Source organism: Rhinatrema bivittatum, chromosome 2 (genome assembly GCF_901001135.1).
Source record: "Rhinatrema bivittatum chromosome 2, aRhiBiv1.1, whole genome shotgun sequence".
In the NCBI taxonomy this organism is placed as follows: Eukaryota; Metazoa; Chordata; class Amphibia; order Gymnophiona; family Rhinatrematidae; genus Rhinatrema; species Rhinatrema bivittatum.
In genome coordinates this window covers 779,471,205-779,495,979 of record NC_042616.1, presented here as the reverse complement: position 1 = coordinate 779,495,979, position 24,775 = coordinate 779,471,205, and the positions used below count along the sequence as shown (strand labels likewise).

Sequence of the window (24,775 nt, the reverse complement as noted above, 5' to 3'; positions counted from 1 at the left end):
CACAGCATCGCGCATATCTACATGCGCGCATAAGTGCACACGCGCATATCAGCGTGCATATCAAGGCGCACTACCTATGTGACTATACACAGAGGCCATGGCACCGGAGGCAAAGAAGCTCAGGAGGCACTCACTTTGCACAGCCTGCCACATCAGAGCCGCACAGCCTGAACTGGCGTCCTGCCTGTGCTATTATTGTGAGGAAGCCCCTGGAGGAACATCCAGCCTCCTTCACAGTCGGAGCATGGGTCGGGAACTACACCATATGACAGCATCCCTAAGCAACTCCAAAATGGCGTCTTCTCCACAAGAGGGCATTTCAGTGGCCCCTACTCTGACTCCCCCTGGGGCTAATATGGACCCAGGGGACTTCTCCTGGTTGGAATTTTTCAAGGGACTGCGAGCCTTCGTTCAGGTGCAGTCAGCCCTGTATGTGACTGGGGTGAAACCACAGCCAGGAGAACCTGACCCTCCCGGCCCTGCTTGGGTGCCTCGAGACATGCCTCGCCTTACCAAGAATTTCCCTGATAGGGACCCAGACACCACAGATGATGATGGTGGCTCACTGGAGGAAGGGGAAATCCCTCCAGGCCTGGAACCATACAGAGCCATGCTTCACTTCTTCCACATGGATGAATTATCAGCCCTTGTTTCCCAGACTCTGAAGACTCTGGGGATTCCAGGCACGGACCCGTTGGCGAACCAAAGAAGAACCCCTTCTTGGTGTCCCTTCGTAAGGCCTCATGCTATTTCCCAATGATGGAAGCCATCCAGGAACTGATTAACCTGGAGTGGGATGCCCCGGAGGTGAACTTTAACGGAGGTCGGGCCTTGGAAGTCTTGTACCCTCTGGAACCAGCGACCAAGGAATGACTGCATTTCCTGAATGTGGACGCCATAGTCTGCGCCATCTCGAAGAGAACAACCATTCCCATTGAGGGAGGGGCGGCATTGAAGGATACTGTAGACAATTAGAATCCATTCTTAAGCAAGCCTTCAACGAAACAGCAATGACACTGCAGATTGCTTCCTGCTGCACGCTGGTGGAACGCTCCTGCTTGCTTCTCTCAAAGGAGGCAGATAATTCCGGAATGTATGCCGGAGAAGCGATTGAACCTGCCGCAGCCTTCCCGACGGATGCAAGCTCAGACCTGGTGCGTACCTCAGCATGAGGTGTAGCCTCGGTATTAGTGGCCAGAAGGCAGTTATGGTTGCGGAACTGGTCTGCAGATGCAACTTCTAAGGCGAATCTCACAAGAATGCCCTTTAAGGGATCTCTCCTGTTTGGAAGTGAACTAGAGAAATTAGCCAGCAAGTGGGGCGAATCTCCAGTGCCTCGGCTACTGGAAGACACAGGAAAAAGATCCCAGCATCCTTCTCCCAGAAGAACTAGGGGAGGAGGCTCCCAACGCTTTCAACCATACAGGAATTTGTCCGCCCTCCGGGAGGTCCCAGTCCTTTCAGAACCAGCAATCCAAGAGAGGAACAGGTCAGGGGGCAGGCTCAAACCGAGCTTCCCAAGGAGAATGGGCTGACCCATCTACAGGAAGAGGAAATAGGGGGTCGACTTTCCCTCTTCTACCAACAATGGGTCAAAATCATGTCGGACAAATGGGTACTAAACATCATTTGAGAAGGTTACTCTCTGGAGTTTCGCATCATCCCTCAGAATAAATTTATGATATCACCCTGCCACTCCCAGACCAAGAGACTTGCAGTGGAATCCCCTCTGACAAGACTACTCATCTGAAGGCTATAACTCTGATACCTACACCCTAGCAAAATATGGGGCGTTATTCCATCTATTTCATTGTTCCCAAGAAAGAGGGATCATTCCGACCCATCATGGACCTCAAGAACATCAACCATCATCTGCAGATACTACACTTCCGCATGTGGACTATCTGCTCCGTAACAATGGCAGTACAACCGGGAGAGTTCCTAACCTCCCTGGACTTCTCCAAAGCCTTATTTAGGGTTTATTTATTTAGGGGTTTTTTTAGGGTTTTTAGGCCTTTTTAGGGGGTTTTTTAGGCCTTCTCCAAAGACCACCAGCGTTTTCTATACTTTGCGGTACTGAGACACCATTACCAGTTCCGAGCACTACCCTTCGGCTTGGCAGCCGTCTCCAGAACATTCACCAAAATGATGGTGGACGTGGCGGCAACACTGAGGAAGGAAGGGATCTTGGTACACCCTTACTTGGGTGACTGGCTGATCAGAGCAAAGTCTTCGGAAGAGAGCCTGCAGGTGACCAGCAGAGTCAAAAACCTACTGCAGGAACTCGGTTGGGTCGTGAACACAGTCAAGAGCAGTCTGCAGCCCTCTCAGTCTTTAGAGTACCTGGGGGCCCATTTCGACACCAAACAGAACAAGGACTTCCTCCCTCCCCTGAGGTGGAAAAAATTGATGGAGCAATTACAACGACTGATGACCAATATGTGCCCCAAGGTATGGAACTATTTTCAAGTCCTCAAGCTCATGGCATCAACCCTGGAGGTCATACCATGGGCAAGGGCTCACATGCGACCACTCCAATGCTCTTTACTGTCATGCTGGAACCCACTGTCCCAAGACTACTAAAATCGCTTCCACCTACCAACAGAGGTATGTTCTCAGCTTTAGTGATGGCTACAGGAAGACCACCTAAGCAGAGGAGTAAGCCTATCCCCACTGAACTGGATCGTGCTCACCACAGATGCGAGCCTCCGACGGTGGGGTGCCCACTGTCAGGAACTGACGGCCCAGGAACAATGGAGCAAAGAAGAGGCGGGATGTAACATAAACCGCCTGGAAGCTCGATCAGTCAGACTAGATTGCCTACCATTCAGCCACAGGCTCCAAGGACAAGCGATTCAAGTGATGTCGGCCAACACTACAATGGTTATCTACATCAACCGCCAAGAAGGAACCAGGAGCCAGCAGGTGCCTCTGGAGATAGACCCCCTCATGGCATGTGTGGAGGTAAACCTACAGTGGATCTCTGCCTCCCACATCACAGGGAAAGACAATGTCTCAGCGAACTTCCTCAGCAGAGAAAGTCTGGACCTAGGGGAATGGGCACTGTCAACCAAAGCCTTCCCACTGATAGTAAATTACTGGGGCCCCAGCCATGGCCCTACTGGCCACCCCTCTCAATGCCTAAGTCTCCAGGTTCTTCAGCCGCAGACGAGAGCTGCACTCTGAAGGAATCGACGCCCTCGTCCAGACCTGGCCAGAGGAGGACTTACTGTAGGCCTTCCCCCCTTGGCCTCTATTAGGCAAGGTCATCCTCAAGATAGAAAACCACAGGGGACTAGTTCTACTAGTGGCCCCGGATTGGCCAATATGCCCATGGTATGCAGACATGCAAAGACTCCTTGCAGGGAGGCCTCTATGCCTACCTCCACACAGGGACCTACTCCAGCAGGGCCAGATTCTTCACAAAGATCCATTTCGATTCTCTCTTATGGTCTGGCCCTTGAGAGGACTCGCCTGAAGAAGCGCGGTTACTCAAAGGCCATGACTGACACCCTGCTTCGGGCGCGGAAGTTCTCAACATCTCTGGCATACATACGGATCTGGAGGATATTCGAAGCCTGGTGCGAGGACTGCAGGGTATTCCCGCTAACGGCCAAGATTCCCATGATTCTGGAATTTCTACAGGACGGTATGAAGAAAGGGTTGTCACTCAACTCCCTCAAGATTCAAGTAGCAGCCCTCTCCTGCTTCAGAGCCGAAGTGAATGGAATCCATCTATCAGCTCATCTGGACTTGGCCCATTTCCTAAAAGGAGTTAAACAACTTTGACCACCCCTAAAGTGGCCGGTTCCCCTGTGGAACCTCAGTCTGATATTGGACTTTGTAGCGGGGGCTTCCTTCAGACCAATGTGCAGTCTGTCACTACGCCTCTTAACATTGAAGACGGTATTCCTGGTGGCAATATGTTCAGCTCGTCGCATCTCTGAACTACAGGCACTATACTGTCGGGACCCGTTCCTTAGGGTCTCAGAAACAATACAGCTTCGCACCATCCCCTCCTTCCTACTGAAAGTGGTCTCTGAGTTTCATTTGAACCAAGCCATCTCCCTACCATCTCCAGATGAACATAAGGACTTGGAAGACTCCCACCTTCTTTGCCATCTAAATGTCGGCAGACTCCTGGTACTATATCTGGAACAATCAGAACCAGTGCATAAAACAGACCGCTTGTTTGTTCTCCACAGCAGGAAGAATCAAGTCGAAGTGGCCTCGTGAGCGAACATACCAATAGGAGTGAACATATAACGCCAGTTCTGAAAGAGTTACACTGGCTACCGGTCGACCAGAGAATAACTTTTAAGGTGCTTTGTATTATACATAAAATTTATATGGAGACATGACTGAATGGCTTAACACGAAAATAAGATTACATGTACCTCAACGGGACTTAAGATCTTTGAGTAAGGGTCTTCTCTCGATCCCGAATATTAAGTCAGCCCATTTGTACGAAGTGAGAGAACGAACCATATCAATTGCGGGTCCGAAATTGTGGAATAAATTACCACCGGACTTGAGAGTACAACAGGATATTAAACAATTTCGGCAGGATTTAAAATCCTGGCTATTTTGGCAAGTGTATATAGATGAGTAGATTACGAAAAAGAATCCCAAGGCAATAACTGTATGGAAATGTCTCTTAGAACTTCTTTCTTTAACTTTTTTCTTTTAATCTTTTTTTTTTTTTTTAATTATCTCTTTATTAATTTTTCAAATAATTACAAAGCATTTCCATCTTTGCACAGAAATACAGAAATACAGTTATACATAATTATAAATCATTCCTAATATAAAGAAATATCTCTGTTATTTAGTCCACAAATCTGTTTTAATATGGGGGGGCGGACAACAAGAAAAATAAAAAGAAGCCTTATTTACTTAAGGAAACTATCAAAGAAAATGCCAATAGCTTGCTCTATTTCAATCCCTCTATTATTTGCTAGGATATTGGACTAACTAATGGAGATGATACTCTCAACAGCCGATTTTGGGAGTCTATCCATGCCTTTAGTTGTTCAGGGGTTAGGAATATATAGGTATTGTTGTTAAATTTAACCACGCATCTACATGGATACCTAAGCTGGTATGTGGCTCCCAGCACCCTCACCTCTTGCCTTAGTGCTAGGAACCCCTTCCTTCTCTCCTGCGTGGCTTTAGCAAGATCTGGAAAGATCTGTACACATTGGCCCAAAAAATTAGTACCCATGTTTAAGAATTAATTCCTCATAATGAGACCCATATCTTTTTCATATATTAAAGAAATAAGTAAGGTGGCCCTTTCCACAATTTCCACTCCTGATGATTCTAATTAGTCTGTCAAGTTCTCCAGGTCGACAGGGTTTTGATTTCCAGTACTCCTTGATCTTTTAAAAGGCAGGAAGTACACCTTGTTAAATGGTGGAATATCTTCTGATGATATATGAAGAATTTCAGTCAAATATTTGTGAAATGTCACCCTTGGTAACTCACCCATTACCTTAGGAAACTTCAGTAGTCTCAAATTTAACCGCCTTATGCGATTTTCCAAGAGTTCTGTTCTTTTACTCAAGGCAGTACAATCTTGAATTGTAGCTGTTTGCACTTTTTGGATAGCTTTCAACTGGATTTCTATTTGTTGTATCTTCTCCCCTTGTTCAGACAGTCTTAAATTATGGTCTTGGGTCACCATCTCAAGACGTGTGGCAATTTGAGTAACTTGAACCATTGTCCCATGAGTTACTAAATTTTGTTGAGCCATGAGCTCCCAAAGTGCGTCCATAGTGACTACAGGCGGTTTAACCGGGATTGCAAACTCCTGGTGTTTCCCATCACTTGATAGAAACTCTGAAGCATTTTTATTAGAAGAAATTTCCAACCTTGGAGTTGCAATACCTTCCGGTACTGATGTTTCACTCCTCGATTCTTCACCCGCCGCTGCTCCCTACAAGGATCCCGTTGAGGTCTGTAGTCTCGCGGGTTCCAACGCAGTTTCTGGCGGGAGTGTCGAGGAAATTGCCTGCGGTAATCTTAGCGTCGGTGGGCTCAGCGTTGTCTCCCCAGGCGAAACGGCTGCTTCCCTGTCGTTTTCGCCAGCGGGGAATGGCTCCTCCCGAATCGGATTGAACTGGGCACACTCGGTAAGAGTCTTTTGTCCCGGAGGGAGAGAGGGTGTTGAGGGAAAAACCCTCATTCTCCCTTTTCTTTTCGGCGGCATCAGGTCAGAAGAAAACAAGTATTTGTTCACAAGGAACAAGAAGAAAAACCGAGAGCTCCGAGGTGTGCTACCCGCAAGCGGCCATCTTGACTCCGCCCCCCCCTTTTAATCTTTTTAATGATAATATTTTACTCATAGTTTTGGTTAACCTTATATTTTTTAGTTTCCAGTTCTTAGATATTTTATATTATTTTACTATGTATTTTCATTTCTCTAATTATTTCTAGGATGATTTATGTTTTTCAACTTTGTGAACCGTTGAGATGGATTTGTCCATTCAATGGTATTTAAACTGTTTAAATAAATAAATAAATAAATAAATAAAATAAATAGCTCGCTGGATCAAGGAAGTAATCAAGGCAGCCTACATAGAGGCAGGAAAGCCCTTACCCCTGCACGTTAAGGCTCATTCTACTAGGGCCCAGGTATCTTGGGCAGAAGCCAAACTGCTGTTGCCCGCCGAGATCTGTCGAGCGGCGACATGATCCTCCCTACACATCTTCTCCAAGTTCTACCGCCTGGATGTCCAGGCCCGAGAAGACGCAGCCTTCATAAGGACAGTACTAGGTGGGCCACGGGCAGCCTCCCGCCCCGTCCTGGAGTAGCTTTTGTACATCCCACTGGTCCTGAGTTCATCTGGCTACACGCTAGGAAATGTAGAAATTACTTACCTGATAATTTCGTTTTCCTTAGTGTAGACAGATGGACTCAGCATCCCGCCCATGGATGCCCGGGAGAAGTGCCAAGGAAGAACCTGAAAAGCAAACTTCGATGCTATACAAATACAGGTAAGCTAATGCTTACCCCTAGTCCAGGGCATCTGCATTACGACTGGTGTTGGCGTTATGCTAGTTAAGTGCACTGGCGGTCTCCATGTTGAATCAAATTTTAATCAAGTTTTTAATCAAGTTGTTGTAGTTAGCTGATATATATATGTCCACAATGGCTTTTTGAGGAGGATACTGAGGAGCTGAGGTCACTACAGGGGTATATCTAGGGTGATGTCAGCTTTGAAATCTGACTCCATCTCCCATCTGCTAGCACAAGAGCACATAACCCACTGATCCTGAGTCCATCTGTCTACACTATGGAAAACAAAATTATCAGGTAAGTAATTTCTACATTTGTATCTTCTGTAATCTGTCCTGTGCTTGACCTATTTTGATAAGAGATTGAGTCTCCAACCCCTCCAACCCCTAAAGTTTTGACTGCACTTAAATCACCTCCTTCTCGTGAAGTTAGCGAAGGAATTAACGATCTAACTACTGTTCTTTATGAGGCAGATTTTATAATTTAGCGCGAACGCGTACTTTTGTTTGCACACTAGGCGCCAACAAGAGTTTGCGGGATTTCAATAGATACGTGCGTAGCCACGCGTATCCATTAAAATCCGGGATCGGCGCGCGCAAGGCTGCCGATTTTGGGCAGCCTGCGTGCGCCAAGCCGCACAGCCTGCCTCCGTTCCCTCCGAGGCCGCTCCAAAATCGGAGCGGCCTCGGAGGGAACTTTATTTCGCCCTCACCTTCCCCTCCCTTCCCCTACCTAACCCACCCCCCTGGCCCTATCTAAACCCCCCTACCTTTATCGCCGGATTTACACCTGCCGGAGGTAGACATAAATCTGCGCGTGCCAGCGGGCTGCTGGCGCGCCATCACCCAACCTGGGGGCTGTTCCGGAGGGCGTGACCACGCCCCTGTTTCGCCCCCGGGGCGAAACCACACCCGCGCGCGCCGCCCCGAAACATCGCATCACCCGCGCCATTCGCCCGAAACGCCGCGTCACAACCGACACCCCCCCCCCCGGCACGCCTCTCCATGCAAGCCCCGGGACTTACGCGCGTCCCGGGGCTTGCGCGCACCGCCGAGCCTATGCAAAATAGGCTCGGCGCGCGCAGGGGGGGTTTGGGGTAGGTTTTCGGGGGTACGCGCGTACCCCTTTGAAAATCTACCCCTAATAGTACAAAGCATCATTTCTATAGTGCTGTTAGACATGTAGCATTGTACAGATACATAGAAAATCTCTGCTCCATGGAGTTTACAATCTAGGCAAGACCCACAGACGAGTGCTTATTATTGAAAAGCATGCTCGTGCCATATGATTGTTACAACTACAAATGCATCCATGAACCTGTCCCTCTCTGTATCTTGCTGTATTTCACGACTTTGCCTCTGCCTTTTGTCTCGCATACTCTTCTCCATGCTCAACACTAAATGATCTTCCTCTCGCTTACTCTTCACCCCCTTCCCAGGTTATGTTCAGAAGGAAATTAATAAATCCCTCCCTTTTGCAGTGGTCCAGCCAAGTGGTGGATCCTGGCTGTTTGATTCACATAATAGACTTCATGAAGCTTTCTACGACATATGGCTGAAATATTTTTGAAAGGAGCCCTGGGTAGGGGCACTTTATAAATATTGTAAATAAATCTAAACAGATCTGAGCTGGAGATGAGGAGCGTGGGGTAAACTGAGCAACTGACAAAACAGCAAGGAAGGTTGCTTAATAAAGCCGTGAGAGCAAAAATACACAATAAGCAACCAGATGTCTGATCTTGTAAAAATTTATTGTGTAGAAACAAATGTATGCAAATGAGCCCGACTCCAGCCGAGTTTCGCCCTCTTTCAATAGGGCTGCATCAGGGGCTAAAAACATACAATAAATAATGTTAAATAATATAAATAAACTAATAAAAAGATATGATAAACAGACATTTAAAATGAACATATAAAAAGATACATATAAAATGGTAACATGGATATATGTGGTGTGAGCATAAAAACAGCAAGAAGTAAATAACCATAAAAGATGTGAAATAAATATTTGAGTTATGATTGTAAAACCTGCACAGTAAAATCAGCAATCACCAGCTAAAAAATTATATATGAACAGTACATAAAAAGTGAATATTGCCTTTATCACTATATATTGTTAACACGAGTGCCATTGGCTACATAAATGGGTAAAAATGCCATCATTTTATTAAAAATATTAATAAATGAAATAAAAAGCTCACCATGCCTGTGAGATGTGTCTAAAAAAAGAAGAGAAAAAACAAAGAAGAAAAAAATAGAGTGTACACAGTGAAATAAGTGAAGAGCTTATAAATGCTTACTATTTGCATATGTAAATCCTATGTCTTCATCAAGGTTTTGTATGTATGAGCTATGGGCGATACCTATAGGATTGATATGAAAACATAAAGTCAATTAAGGAGACCGATATTGATATTGCATTGGAGCGCATCTATAATTAAACATGCCATAACAGAAAAAAGCACAATATGTGGGAACCTTAAGTATTGATTGAATAATTTCCAGAGTCTAATGCCATCTTAACATCACTAAAAAATTGAGTCTGACTGATATAACAATATGGTGCAAAATAATAAAATTATGACTGAAATTATCCTTGCAGGAATCGAATCAGACTGTCATATTTAGTATAAAAGTTTAGTAAAAAGAAACGATGGCAGCATGCCGATTGATCTAGTCATAACTACACTGTACACCATATCCAGCTTTATAATTGAATAGCACAACTTGCACAACTTGCACAGCTAACACAATTTACACAAAATGTTAGTGTAAAGATCATTAATGATCTAGAAACAACGGCACCATGCCGATTGACTTAGCCACTAAAAAAATTGTTTTTGGTCTGACTGTAATAACACAATGGTGCAAAATAATATAGTTATGACTAACATTATTCTTACAAAAAATGAGTCAGACTGTCATATTTAGTGCAAACATTTAGTGAAAAGATTATTAATAGACTTAAAAATAACAGTAGTATGCCGATTGACTTAGCCATTATTGCACTATACAACATATCCAGCTATATCCCATGTTTTTAATTTTCATTTTTTGTCTATTTTTCATCTTACAACTGGTTTCAGTGATGTTTATCATTTTGTTTGCTTTTCATTGAGAATTACTTTTACTCATCACCACAACATTTTTATCACCTTTATTTAACATGTCATAATTTGTTTCTTACAGATCCTCCATATCTTTTTTTTTCACTTTTTTTTTTTGGTTTTTTTTTTTTTAATTTTTCTTTTTCCCTGTACGTACAGGATCAGTCCAGACGGTGGGTTATGTCCCCCGTCCAGCAGATGGAGTCAGAGTAAAGTTTTGAGGGTGCTGGTATATAAGCTGGTGCACCCTCCTAGATCCCCAGTATCTCTCTGACTCCAGCAGATGTGAGGAGGGGATCTCATGGTTTCCCCTATCTAGTGGTTTTCCGCTATATCTTTAATGATTTCTCTATCTTTCGATTGATGGATCAAGGTTGTTAAAATTAAAAAAAAAAAAAAAAAAAAAAAAAGTGGATGAAGGAAACTTTGTCACGGCCAGAGGGAAACCGGTTCCCTTGGCCCTTTTGCTGATCCTGCCATCAGGACTGTCTTACCTGCTCTGTTGTCTCTCGCGCTCCTTGTATCCTTGAGGGGTAAGCTGGGGGAAGCGGGTTATCTGTGTTTTCTTTTTCCTTTCAGCACAGGTTCGGCGCAGCCTGAGGTGGATGCTGGTGGGGCCAGCCTCTCCCCTCCCTTTTTTTTTCTTCCCTCGCGGCGACTCACCTCCCCCGCGGCCCTGCGACGCTCATTCCCCGGGGCCGCAGGCGGCAAGGAGGTCCCATTCCCCTGCCGCCCCCGGGGTTGAGGGTGTTTGGGTGGTGGTTGAGGGCACGGCGAGCCGCTCTCCCCACGCCGCGTTCTTCGTTTGCTGTGTTCTTGGGCTGCTGCGTCTGACTCGGGCCTCGCGCAATGCAGCGCGCTCGCTGCCCTTCCTGCGGCGGTCCGAGTCACGGCGCCTCGAGGGACGGTCTGTGTGGTCGATGCCCTCCTGGGGGTGAAGCGGAGACCGTCCCGCCGACAACCACGCCGCCGTGCTCGGAGCGCCGCGGGCCTCGGGGGATGGCCCCGCCCCCGTCCTTGGCGGGAGCGGCGGCCATCTTAGAGTTAGAGGGCAGCGTGGGCTCAGACCCTGAGGAGCCGCCGGACGAATTTCTGCCTTCCGCGCCCCCGATCTTGGATGCGGGGCCTCGGCCTTCTTCGGCCGGACCCTCCAGGGACCCCATGCCTCCGCCCTCGGCAGGACCGCTCAGTTTTTCGGCGGACTTCGTGGTGCTTATGCACCAGGCTTATTTGCAGAGCCTGAGTCCTCAGGGGGGGGCGGCTTTCCCTCCTCCCCCCGCCAAGGCCCCCAGACCTTCGGGGGCTGCAACATCGGTACCGGGGACCGTAGGGGGGGGCGCCAAGGGGCCCTTGAGTATACCACTTTTCCTAGGTGGCCCGGCGCCCTCTCCGGATCCGGGGGGCGACCCCTTGGCCCCGATGGATGATGATTCGGGGGTTACTGCACACCTGGAATGCGATGACCCACGGGTCCTTCGCATCTTTCGCAAGGAGGAATTGGCGGATCTCATCCCTCACGTTCTCAAGGAACTGGACCTCGACCCTCCCATTGAACCACCGGGACCCCCAGCTCCTTCCGTAGCCTCCGCTACTTCCAAGGGTGATCCTGTATTGGCAGGCCTGCGCCCCATAGCAAAGACCTTTCCCATTCACGATTCCTTTCTCCATCTCCTGGTGAGAGAGTGGGATAACCCGGAGGCGTCCCTTCGGGTCGGCAGGGCGATGGACAAGCTCTATCCTCTCCCGGGGGACTTCCTGGATCTTCTTAGGGTCCCCAAGGTTGATTCAGCGGTGTCCGCCGTCACGAAACGAACTACCATCCCGGTCACAGGGGGCACCGCGCTGCGAGATATACAGGATAGAAAGCTGGAGGTCGCCCTCAAGAAGATCTTCGAAGTCTCGGCACTGGGGGTCTGGGCGGCTATCTGCGGGTCTCTGACTCAGAGAGCCGGGCTTAGATGGGTTCAACAGCTCCTCACTTCTCAACAGTTACCACCCGAGGAGGCAGCCCAGGCGGACCGTCTGGAGGCGGTCATTGCTTACGGGGCGGATACCCTGCACGATCTCCTGAGGGTCCTGGCAAGGACCATGGCCTCGGCTGTTTCTGCCCGGCGCCTCCTGTGGCTCAGAAATTGGGCGGCGGACGCCTCTTCCAAGGCGAGTCTAGGTGCTCTGCCCTTCAAGGGCAGGTTTCTCTTCGGCGAAGACCTCGATCAGATCATAAAGACCCTGGGGGAAAATTCGGTCCACAGGTTGCCTGAGGACCGGCAGCGTGGTTTTCGGTCGTTCCCTGGAACTTCCAGGAATCGCTACCGCCCCCAGAGGCGTTACCGAGGTTCCAGGACACAGGGCCCTAGGACACCTTCCACCAGGTCGCAGACGTGGACGCGGCCCTTTCGGGGTCGCAGACCTGCCAGGGACTCCTCGGCACCGGGAGCCTCGGGCAAGCCTTCACAATGATGCCAGGCCAGTCCATTCCTCGCTGCCCCGGATTGGAGGTCGCATCGCTTTGTTTCGCGAGGAATGGACCAACATCACCACGGACCAATGGGTCCTAGACATCCTAAGCGACGGTTACGCGTTGGACTTTGTGCGGGCGCCCAGGGACCGCTTCGTCTTCTCGCCCTGCGGGTCAAGTCTCAAGCGCCTGGGAGTGCAACAAACGCTGGACAGGCTGTTGACCCTAGGAGCCATCACGCCCGTCCCCTTAGGAGAGGTGGGCTCGGGGCATTATTCAATTTACTTCGTGGTTCCCAAAAAGGACGGATCCTTTCGTCCCATTCTGGACCTCAAGGAAATCAACAAGGTGCTCCGGGTCTCCAAGTTTCGCATGGAAACACTCCGCTCTGTGATTGCGGCGGTGCATCAAGGGGAGTTCTTGGCTTCCCTCGACCTCACGGAAGCGTATCTGCATATTCCGATCCATCCGGCCCATCACAGATTTCTTCGCTTCAAGATCTTGGGACAACATTTTCAGTTCCAGGCCCTGCCCTTCGGTCTGGCGACCGCGCCCAGAACCTTCACCAAGATAATGGTGGTGGTAGCGGCCGCTCTCCGGAGGGAGGGCATTTTGGTACACCCCTACTTGGACGACTGGCTCATTCGGGCAAAGTCTCTGTCGCAGGGACGGGCGGCGGTCAACAGGGTGGTGTCCTTCCTACAGTCCCTTGGCTGGGTGGTGAACTTCAGCAAAAGCAGCCTGCAACCAGCCCAACAGTTGGATTTCCTGGGAGCGCGTTTCGACACGGCTCGGGGCAAGGTCTTCCTGCATCCGGACAAGGCCCAATCTCTGCGGGTTCAGATCATCAGGTTTGCTTCTCTTCCGACGCACACGGCGTGGGATTATCTCCAAGTCCTGGGTTCCATGGCGTTCGCGATCAGCTTGGTGCCCTGGGCCTTTGCACACCTGCGGCCTCTCCAAATGTCCCTGCTCTCAAGGTGGAAACCAGTCTCGCAGGACTACCAGGCGGTTCTCCCGCTGCCTTCGGCCGCCAGGGACAGCTTGAGGTGGTGGCTGGATCCCAGGAACCTAGCTCAGGGCTGCTCCCTGGAAACGCCGGACTGGGTAGTGGTCACCACCGATGCCAGCCTGTCAGGCTGGGGAGCAGTGTGTCTCAGGAGCTCGGCTCAGGGCCGGTGGTCAACGGAGCAGTCCACCTGGTCAATCAACCGCCTGGAGACCAGGGCGGTCCGTCTGGCCCTTGTGCAGTTCCTGCCTCTGATCAGGGGTCGAGCGGTTCGAGTTCTCTCAGACAATGCGACAACGGTGGCGTACATCAATCGGCAAGGGGGCACCAAGAGCCGCCTAGTCGCGTGGGAGGCCGCGCGCCTGATGGCGTGGGCGGAGCGTTTCCTGGATCAGTTGGCGGCGTCCCACATTGCCGGGGTGGACAACATTCAAGCAGACTTCCTGAGTCGTCAGGTCTTGGATCCGGGGGAGTGGTCTCTCTCCGACGAGGCGATGTCGCTCATCTTCCGCCGGTGGGGGACGCCGGCGATGGATCTCATGGCGTCCGCCGCCAACGCAAAGGCTCCTCGCTTCTTCAGCCGCAGACGGGAGCGCGGCGCGGAAGGCGTCGATGCTCTGGCTCTCCCCTGGCCCACTCAGATCCTACTCTACGTCTTTCCCCCCTGGCCACTGGTGGGAAAGGTGATCCGGAGGGTGGAGCGACACTGCGGTCAGGTCATCCTGGTGGCCCCGGAATGGCCGCGGCGTCCATGGTTCGCGGATCTGCTCGGCGTGTCGGTGGACGGTCCACTTCGACTCGCGCACCTCCCACGTCTTCTGCATCAGGGTCCGGTATTTTTGGAGCAGGCGGAACCCTTCTGTCTTGCGGCGTGGCTTTTGAGAGGAGGGGTCTCCTGAACAAGGGCTACGCTATTCCCGTAGTGGACACGCTCCTCAAGGCGCGTAAAGCTTCAACATCGGTCGCCTATGTGCGGGTCTGGAAGGTCTTTGAGGTTTGGTGCTCGGCGCGGGGTACCCTCGCGACCGCGGCTTCCCGACATCACATCCTGGCGTTTTTGCAGGATGGGCTGGAAAAGGGGCTTTCCTACAATTCGCTCCGAGTGCAGGTGTCAGCCCTCGCGTCCCTGGCTCGCGCCTCAGGCAGGCCGGATCAGTCATCCCATCCGGACATATCCAGGTTCCTCAGGGGAGTCAAGCACTTGCGGCCGCCGGTGCGTCCTCTCTGCCCCTCCTGGAGTCTCAACTTGGTGCTACGTGCTCTGGGAGGGCTCCCCTTCGAGCCTTTGAGGCAGGCTTCCATCAAGGACGTCACCCTAAAGACGATCTTACTGGTTGCAATAGCCTCGGCAAGGCGTATCTCAGAGCTACAGGCGCTGTCGTGCAGGGAGCCCTTCCTGCGGTTCACGGACTCCGGGGTCTCTCTGCGAACGGTCCCCTCGTTCTTGCCTAAGGTGGTCTCCTCGTTTCACTTGAACCAGGTGGTGGAACTTCCAGCCTTTCCGGGAGACGCCCCTGCGGCGCTTCGGTGTCTGGATGTTAAACGAGCGATTCTTCGCTACTTGGAGGTGACGAATGAATTTCGGATATCCGATCATCTCTTTGTCCTTTGGTCCGGTGCTAGAAAGGGCAAACAGGCGTCAAAGACTACCATCGCGCGCTGGCTCAAGGAGGCGGTGGCTGCTGCTTATATTGGTTCGGGGAAGGATCCTCCGGCGGGCATCAAGGCGCATTCCTTGCGGGCCCAGGCCACTTCCCATGCAGAGTCCCAACTCGTCTCCATACAGGAAATCTGCCGGGCGGCGACTTGGAAGTCTCTCCACACTTTTTCCAGACACTATAGACTCCATGTACCAGTAGAGGAGGCTGGTTCATTTGGGGACAGGGTACTTCGAGCAGGGTTCTCAGGGACCCACCCGGTTTAGGGAAGCTTTGGTACATCCCACCGTCTGGACTGATCCTGTACGTACAGGGAAAAGAAAATTACTTCTTACCTGCTAATTTTCATTCCTGTAGTACTAGGATCAGTCCAGACGCCCACCCGGTGTGAACCTGCTCGACTATTTTCTCCTGTTCTTCTGTTCTCTGCTCTTTCCCCTTCGGGGGTAGTTGTTATTTGTGTGTTGTTCTGTTTGACAGTTCTCATTGCAAGTTGCATTAATTTGATTAACTCTTCCAGATTTTTGGTTGCACTTAGGCTTGATCCATCATTCTTGCTCTGTCCAGTTTTCTGGCTTTGATATTCTCGATACTGAGGATCTAGGAGGGTGCACCAGCTTATATACCAGCACCCTCAAAACTTTACTCTGACTCCATCTGCTGGACGGGGGACATAACCCACCGTCTGGACTGATCCTAGTACTACAGGAATGAAAATTAGCAGGTAAGAAGTAATTTTCTTATCACTTTCCATTCATTTATTCACCTTTTCATTATTTAATTTTTTTCCTCTTAGTTATTTATACACACTAAGTTTTACCCCTTTTAACCCAATTAATTTGTTCCATACTTGTTATTATGAATTGTTTCTCCATTTGCTTAACAGCTTATACAATGTTGAGTGACAGGTTTGTTCTGTTATGTGTACTTGATTCACTCCATTTTAATTTCTTTTTTCTAACACATGTTATAATTTGTTTATTACATATTATCTACATCTCATTTTACCACTTTATCTTTTTAATAATTTTTTTCACAATCAGCGTTTAATACTGCTTATCCCCTAACTAATTTCATTATTACTTCATGCTTATTTAAAATTCTCTCTACACATATTTAAATTTTGTTTTCTTCACCCATTAAAGTTAGTTCAATACTTCCAATTCGAGATCGTCTCACTATTTGTTTAAATGGTTATACAACGTTCAAGTGACAGGTCTGTCTTTTTTGTCTGTGTCTTTCATTGTTTTTTTTGTCTGAACCTGAGTCATTTGTAACCAATACGACGTCACATAGCCACACCTCCTTTGTCTGATTAACAGCCCTTTTTGGCACGTTTTTACTTGCTTTAAATAAAGTACGCCGGCGCCGGCATTTTAATGTGTTTACAATTTGCTCTGAAAGTGACCACAGCGAATTTGCAACACTGAGATCCGGAGTGTTACTTCTGGTGAAATTGATGTTCTGTGGCAGGTTCGGTGCACTGCACAGACTGGCGAAATCTTGTGAGTAGCGATACTCAAATTCATAAATTTTCTTGACATTTTGCTGCTGTTTATTTCATTGACTTAGTGCAGCTGATGTTCTTTTATAAGTATGTTTTATTTACCGTATATGCTCAACAGGGTGGCGTTTTTAAGATTTTGCCATTTTGCCTTTTGATGAGCCAGTTTTAATTGACATGTTCCAGACTTATATTTTTCTCAGCGAACTCTATACGATCTAGTTCATATAGTTGATGCAAGTTGTGAAAGAATTTAATTATGCAGCTGGATATGTTGTGGAAGTTGCGCTAGTCATGTCAGAATTCAATTATATAGCTGAACATGTTGTATGTACAGTGCAGTCGTGGTTAAGCCAATCGGCATGTTGCCGGTGTTTTTAAGATTAATAATCTTTACAGTAACCTTTTGTGAAAGTTGTGGAATTCAATTATATAGCTGGATATGTTGTATAGTGCAATCATGGCTAAGTCAACCGGCATGCTGCTGTTATTTTTAAGTCTATTATATTAATAATCTTTTCACTAAATTTTTGCACTAAATATGACAGTCTGACTCATTTTTTGTAAGAATAATGTTAGTCATAACTATATTATTTTGCACCATTGTGTTATTACAGTCAGACCAAAACCAATTTTTTTAGTGGCTAAGTCAATCGGCATGGTGCCGTTGTTTCTAGATCATTAATGATCTTTACACTAACTTTTTGTGTAAGTTGTGTTAGCTGTGCAAGTTGTGCTATTCAGTTATAAAGCTGGATATGGTGTACAGTGTAGTTATGACTAGATCAATCGGCATGCTGCCGTCGTTTCTTTTTACTAAACTTTTATACTAAATATGACAGTCTTGTTGCGGTTTCCACCGCTTCCCTCCACTCTGGGCTCAACCCTGCCTACCTCAGCTTCTGGAATCGCCGCGTTCTGCCCACTCTGGGTCCCGGGGGCTTCTCTCGCTCCACGTGGCGGCTGCCATTACGTGCCGGCTTCTCCTCCGTCTCGCGCACGCGCGAGGACGCCTGTCTTGTACGCTCAGCTCCCGGAAGTCTGGCTCCACCCGTGCTGCCGACGTCACGCCCAAGTCCTGATATAACCAGCGCTCAAACTCTCTCTCATGGCCTTGCAACGAGATTCACAACTGTATAGTTGGTCTTAGTTGCACTCCTGGTGATCCACATATCCTGCTTCTGACTTTGGTTTGCTTATGACTCTGCTTCAGCCTGCCGCCTGCCTCTGACCTTGGTTTGCTTCCGACTCTGCTTCAGCCTGCCGCCTGCCTCTGACCCTGGTTTGCTACAGACTCCGCTTCAGCCTACAGCCTGCTTCAGCTCCGGTTTGCTCCAGACCCCGCTTCAGCCTACAGGTCTGCTTCAGCTCCGGTTTGCTCCAGACTCCGCTTCAGCCTACAGCCTGCTTCAGCTCTGGTTTGCTCCAGACTCCGCTTCAGCCTACAGGTCTGCTTCAGCTCCGGTTTGCTACAGACCCCGCTTCAGCCTACAGCCTGCTTCAGCTCCGGTTTGCTACAGACCCCGCTTCAGTCTACGGTCTGCTTCAGCTCTGAACCGCTACAGACTTAGCTTCAGTCTACAGCCTGCTTCAGTTCCGGTTTGCCACAGATCCGCTGCCGCCCGCTGCCCTGTCTTCAGCTGGCCCTCGGCCCTGTTCAGCCGGTGCCCTGCCTCTAGAGTACTTTTGGACTTCCTGTCATTCCTACTCACTCTGGTCTCGGCCTAAAGCCATCCCTGCCTCTGGACTCTCTGTTTACTGGCCAAGTCCCGTGGTCCCAGTGCCCTACGGGCTCCTCCTGGGGGGTTCGTGGGTCCCGGGTGAACACCCTCTTCCTGTGGCTCCGCCTCCCGGCCTATCCCACTGGTCCATCTAGGCCGGCCCAAGGGTCCACTACCTCGCCTGCAGTGTCTGACTGCAACAAGTCTGAATCGATTCCTGCAAGGATAATTTCAGTCATAATTTTATCATTTTGCACCATATTGTTATATCAGTCAGACTCCATTTTTTAGTGATGTTAAGATGGCATTAGACTCCGGAAATTATTCAATCAATACTTAAGGTTCCCGCATATTGTGCTTTTTTCTGTTATGGCATGTTTAATTATAGATGCGCTCCAATGCAATATCAATATCGGTCTCCTTAATTGACTTTATGTTTTCATATCAATCCTATAGGTATCGCCCATAGCTCATACATACAAAACCTTGATGAAGACATAGGATTTACATATGCAAATAGTAAGCATTTATAAGCTCTTCACTTATTTCACTGTGTACACTCTATTTTTTTCTTCTTTGTTTTTTCTCTTCTTTTTTTAGACACATCTCACAGGCATGGTGAGCTTTTTATTTCATTTATTAATATTTTTAATAAAATGATGGCATTTTTACCCATTTATGTAGCCAATGGCACTCGTGTTAACAATATATAGTGATAAAGGCAATATTCACTTTTTATGTACTGTTCATATATAATTTTTTAGCTGGTGATTGCTGATTTTACTGTGCAGGTTTTACAATCATAACTCAAATATTTATTTCACATCTTTTATGGTTATTTACTTCTTGCTGTTTTTATGCTCACACCACATATATCCATGTAAACTGAGCAATCCAGAAATCCAGTGTCATGTTGCATTCATTGGGTCAGATTTATTCAAAAGAAGCTTGATTCTAATATAGGCCCTGTCTCTGAAGGATGACTGGAATGCTTAAAGAATTGGTGCCTCCTTGGCTTTAAGTGCTGATGAGGTCAATGAGAAGACACTTGGAGCTTCAGTTCAGCTGCTGTCCGGCTGAACTAGGTGGGCTAAATCTATCTGGCTATCTTAGCCAGGATATTCAGGGGCACGGCCGCAATGCTGACTATATCAAGCTATCTAAAAGCCAGAAAAGTTTATCCAACTAAATTTAGATAGGTCTCTAGCACAACTCTGAATATCTGAGATAGCCGGATAACTTATCTCGCTAAATCAACTCCTTCCAGATCCCGTGCAGATATTCAGCTGCAGCCATTTAGCTGGATAAGTCATAACTTATCTGGCTAATTGGTGCTGAATATGGACCTCTTAAGTATATGTGATGAGACCCCAAGAGTTCAGGTCTTTCAGACCTCTAGTCTACAGCAGTGGTTCATTAAACATTTTTTGATGTTGCAGCACACTTATTACCTTCCCTCCTCTTCCTCTAACTGATATTATCAATTTTCCTTCCCTACTCCCTGGAATCATCACCTGCCCTTCCCTTCTACCCCTTGGCATCACCACCTTTCTCTCCCTGTCAGCATCACCTTTCCTTCCACCACTCGGGATCTTCTCTGTCTGGCAAAAGGAATAGGGCAAGCAGTGCTCCTTACATGCATTGCCTCCTCCTCTGCTGGCTTTCCATCGAAGATGGAACCAGACAGGGCCCACTGGCTCCATGCTATTCTGACTTCAGCAGGAGGTTACTGGGGTAGGGGACATATGGGAAAGAGAGGAAGACTTAGCTGCTAGTGGCAGGTGTCACCCGCTGCTGTCTTCTCTCTGCACGGAGCCAAACGTTTGTGACATCCCGAGGTTCCTTCATGCCACAGCACACTAGTTGGCAAACTCTGGTCTATCGTATACCTCAATGAGAGCAGAGCAGTAAAAGCTCTGTGGGCTTGTGCTTCATGGCATCAGGGATACTCGCTCAAGTATCTAGCTCCTAATTCTTCAGGACTTACAAACAAAGCTCCTAGAAAGAGTGTGAGGAAGACAGCAAAGTTCTGCACAGTCTTATAGGAGTCGCAACACAAATCTCAGCCCAGGAACTGAGAAAATTCCTACGGAGAAGAAAGAAGTGCTGAGGATTCCAGAATCAGAAAATAAGACCTGCAGTAAGCTCATGAAAATAGGAACTGCAGCCTAATCAACTGGCTGTCTGGCTCTAGAGCTTTTTTGATGTTTTAAGAAGTTAAGGGAAGGAGTCTGCAGCTGCTGAAATTTGTGTGGTATAAAACTATCCACATTGTGATCCCAGCCGCTTCCAGCATTACTCTGGTAATAACTCTAGAAGCATAGAATACAGCGTAAAAGTACCCGCGAGGCCCGCAATTTGATTTTATCTTAGTAAGGAGTGCTTTTGAAGATATCCGGGTAAGTAGCAAGTTATCTGGCCACACAAGGCTGGATAACTTTAGTCCTAATCAGCCGTATTTAAACACTGGCTGGTTAGGCCTAAAGCTGGATAACTTTATGGTAGTATATTCAGTGGAACGTTCAGCCAGATAACTTGTCCATTATCCAGCCTAATGATTATGGACCTCCTAGGGAACAGGCACCTCATTTTTCCACCTGTGAAACAGTTTTTGTTTTGATTGTAGAATGTGATGTGGCATGTATTTATTTTAACATTAATTTGTGTGTCTCTTTTGATATGATTGCAGAGCCGGCGCTCTGAGGCGAGTGCCTGCTCTCCCGATGCACGCACAGGCCACTCTCCAGTGCGTGCGATTTAGTATGCAAATGAGGGCCCGTGGTAAAAAGAGGCGCTAGGGTCGCTAGCGTGTCCCTAGCACCTCTTTTTTGACAGGAGCGGCGGCTGTCAGCAAGTTTGACAGCCAACGCTCAATTTTGCCGGCGTCGGTTCTCAAACCCGCTGACAGCCACGGGTTCAGAAAACGGACACTGGCATAATTGAGCGTCTGTCTTCCAACCCGCGGGCCACGGGCTGATTTAAAAAAAAAATTTTAAGTTTTAAATGTTTTTTAAATTTTGGGGCCTCCGACTTAATATCGCTATGATATTAAGTCGGAGGGTGTACAGAAAAGCAGGTTTTTCTGCTTTTCTGTACACTTCCCCGGCACCGGCAGAAATTAACGCCAGCCTTTGGGCAGGCGTTAATTTTTGAACGGAAAATGTGCAGCTTTGCTGCACATTTTGCTTTCTGCATCGCGCGGGAATAACCAATAGGGCCATCAACATGCATTTGCATGTTATTTATGTATTTATTTATTTATTTATAATTTTTTATATACCGACATTCTTACATTAAAATGCAAATCATACCGGTTTACATAAAACAGAAAAAGCAGGGAAAAATATTTCCATAGTCAAATACAGAGAACATTTATAATAAAATTGTTAACAAAGGCATAAGGTAGGAACTTGAAAAAAAGGTTACTTAACAGAAAAATGAATGAAGCACAAAGAGTTGCACGAAGGGGTGCACAAAGAGGAGGCGCCTGATGGTGAGGCACTTTTCAACCGCCGCCGGAGCTCACAGTGACGTCGGAGGAGGGGCGTGGTCATACATCGCAGTCACCCATTTCCCTCACCTCCTGATGATAGTTCCATTTCTTTTTTATTATTTAAGATGGTGTTCACTTCTTGCGGGGGCCCAGGATGGAGGGTGGCCTCCCCGCTCGCTGGTGCCTGATGGTGAGGTGCTTTTCAAACGCAGCCGGAGCTCACAGTGACGTCGGGGGAGGGGCGTGGTCACACATCGTAGTCACCCATTTCCCTCACCTCCTGATGATAGTTCCGTTTCTTTTTTATTATTTAAGATGGTGTTCACTTCTTGCGGGGGCCCAGGATGGAGGGTGGCCTCCCCGCTCGCTGGCGCCTGATGGTGAGGCGCTTTTCAACCGCCGCCGGAGCTCACAGTGACGTCGGGGGAGGGGCGTGGTCACACATCGCAGTCACCCATTTCCCTCACCTCCTGATGATAGTTCCGTTTCTTTTTTATTATTTAAGATGGTGTTCACTTCTTGCGGGGGCCCAGGATGGAGGGTGGCCTCCCCGCTCACTGGCGCCTGATGGTGAGGTGCTATTAGTTTTGGGGGGGTTGGCCATGCGTTTTTGACACGCTATTACCCCTTACTGTATAAGGAGTAAAGCTAGCGCGTCAAAAACGTGCGGCCAAACTGGTGGAGCGCACTGTACTGTATCGGCCCGATAGTAAGATACTTGCATATGGACGCATGTTCTCAAGGGAGCAGATGTTGTTTCAGACTTATTACCACTCGTTCAGTAAGACATGTCTTTCTCTTTTCTTGTTCGCAGCACATACATGAACGTTCCTCGTTGGATTGACACCAAGAAAGATAAGGTAAATCTGATTCCCTGTATATGTACGACTTTGCCATATAACTGTTGGACTCAGGTAGAACAATTGTTCAGCAGTTAGAACAAACAGTAACTGGCTGATGAGGAAAGGAAAGCAATTGCCCAGCTCGAAATGTTTAACATGAAGAAAAAGTTTCATTGTTGTGCAAAGGAGTTAGATAACAATGCTAGGTTAACACATATCAGACTGAAATTAAAATTGGCACTGGCATTTTGGAAAACAGAGTCTTGGGCAGCAAAGAGAAAAAGATAATTTCCTAGCGTGTAGCAGATGGACTCAGGACCAATGGGTATAGTATACTCGTGCTAGCAGTTGGAGACAGATCAGATTTCAATCTGACGTCAGCCCCTAGTACATATAGCCCTGCAGGAAGTGCAGTTCCTCTGTATTTTTCCGTCTCCAAAGCAGTTAGGAGCTATCTGCATGCTCTCAGAGTGTTAGGCCAAATCTAAAGAAATTTGAAGAAAAATCCTACATGAAGACGAGCCCCGCACTCCTGCGGTGATACCCTCGGGTCCTTCCCCCAGTTGAGTTTCCCGAGGTGATTTCCGTGGTCCCTCGGAGGTGAGAGCCTCGGTCCAGTGGCCGAATCGAGGCAGGGACCTAGCACCCGAGCGAGAGGAGTTCGGGCACGGCATAGAGGCAGCCTCAGTCCGGGGGCCGAATCACGGCGCGGACTTAGCCCCCGAGCGAGAGGAGTTCGGGCGCGGCTGAGAGGCAGCAGGTGCACCCCCTCGAGCTCGGCGGTGAAGGTATTTACCCTCTCCCCCCGCAGCCGGAGACCACCCGGGGCAAAACCGGGAAGTGCCGAAGACAAGGTAAGGCGTACATCTTCTACTTAAACTGGTCTCCGAGGATCGAGGAGGAGCACAGGTCGATCGGAACCAGTGCCACCGGGTTGATCTGCCCTAGCAGGGCTAGGCCCCGGCTGTTTCCAGGGTCTGCCCACGTGGAGACCCTCCGAGGAGGTCGCCATATTGTCTGCCTGTTCGCCGCACTGCCCGCCGTCCGAGCCGAGCGCACAAATAGAGCTAAGCGCACAAAGTTACATGTGCGCCTAAGCTTAGGCGCACATAAAGCCTCCGCGCACAAGTTACGCGCACAGAACAAAGCGCATATCTTCGGCCGGGCGCACATATGCACGCACATTTCTGACGCACTGGAGCGCACAAAAGCTTACGCGTCCATATACATGGCTCCTCCAGAAACAGGAACAAAAGCTTAAGGCCTCTGCCCAGCATGCCAGCTCAGAGTTGCACAGAGCGAGGAAGCCGACGCCCTTGGAGCACATGGTAAAGAGGCCCTGAGACATCCAGGTCAGGACCAGTCCCACCTAGGGCCCAGTGCTAGCTCCTCAGGGGGCGCCCTGGAACTAGCAGGGCCCGGCATCCCTCAACCCAGACCCAGAAGCGAGGCTCTGGTTTGGAATCTGATTGGCTGACGTCTCTCCCAGAAGGCTCTGGGGTGGAGTTGCCCAAGGGGATTCTCGCCTGGGTTAAATAGGCAGCTGAAACCCGGGGCGTAACAGCCACGTGTGACACTGGAGGACCCTCATGCCCCAGGGCCCTTGAGGCCTAGGCATAAGTTCACTGTCCAGAAGTCCCAACGACGGGGACACGGACCTCTCTGAAGATGAACCCAAGCCCCTGGAAGGGGGGACCCCCTCCCGGGGACAAAGCCACCGAACATGAGACGCTCCTTCACGAAGGAGGAGCCCCTGGCCCTGACATCCCAATGCCTAAAGGAACTCACTATCCCGGGCCAAAGCACCTCGGGGGAACCTGAACACCCCCTGAGGGAGGGTCTACGCCAGACGTCGCGCCACTTCCTCGCCCACGGACGACACAACAGCTAATTGCCCTAGAGGAGAATGCTCCGGAATCCTCATGCAATGGGGGTCGATGTCGAGCCTTGCCTGCCATGTACC

At 48.8% G+C, this 24,775-nt stretch overlaps 1 protein-coding gene across 2 annotated transcripts in view; it reads left to right on the top strand.

Annotated features, from left to right (window-relative positions):
* LOC115085728 (CMP-N-acetylneuraminate-beta-galactosamide-alpha-2,3-sialyltransferase 1-like) overlaps window positions 1–24,775 on the top strand; it is a 123,351-nt gene that overhangs the window by 62,695 nt on the left and 35,881 nt on the right. For both annotated transcript variants that reach the window (XM_029592061.1, XM_029592060.1), the window contains exon 6: window positions 22,785–22,830. In XM_029592061.1, coding sequence (XP_029447921.1) covers window positions 22,785–22,830 — 46 coding nt within the window. The remainder of the gene's footprint in view (window positions 1–22,784; window positions 22,831–24,775) is intronic.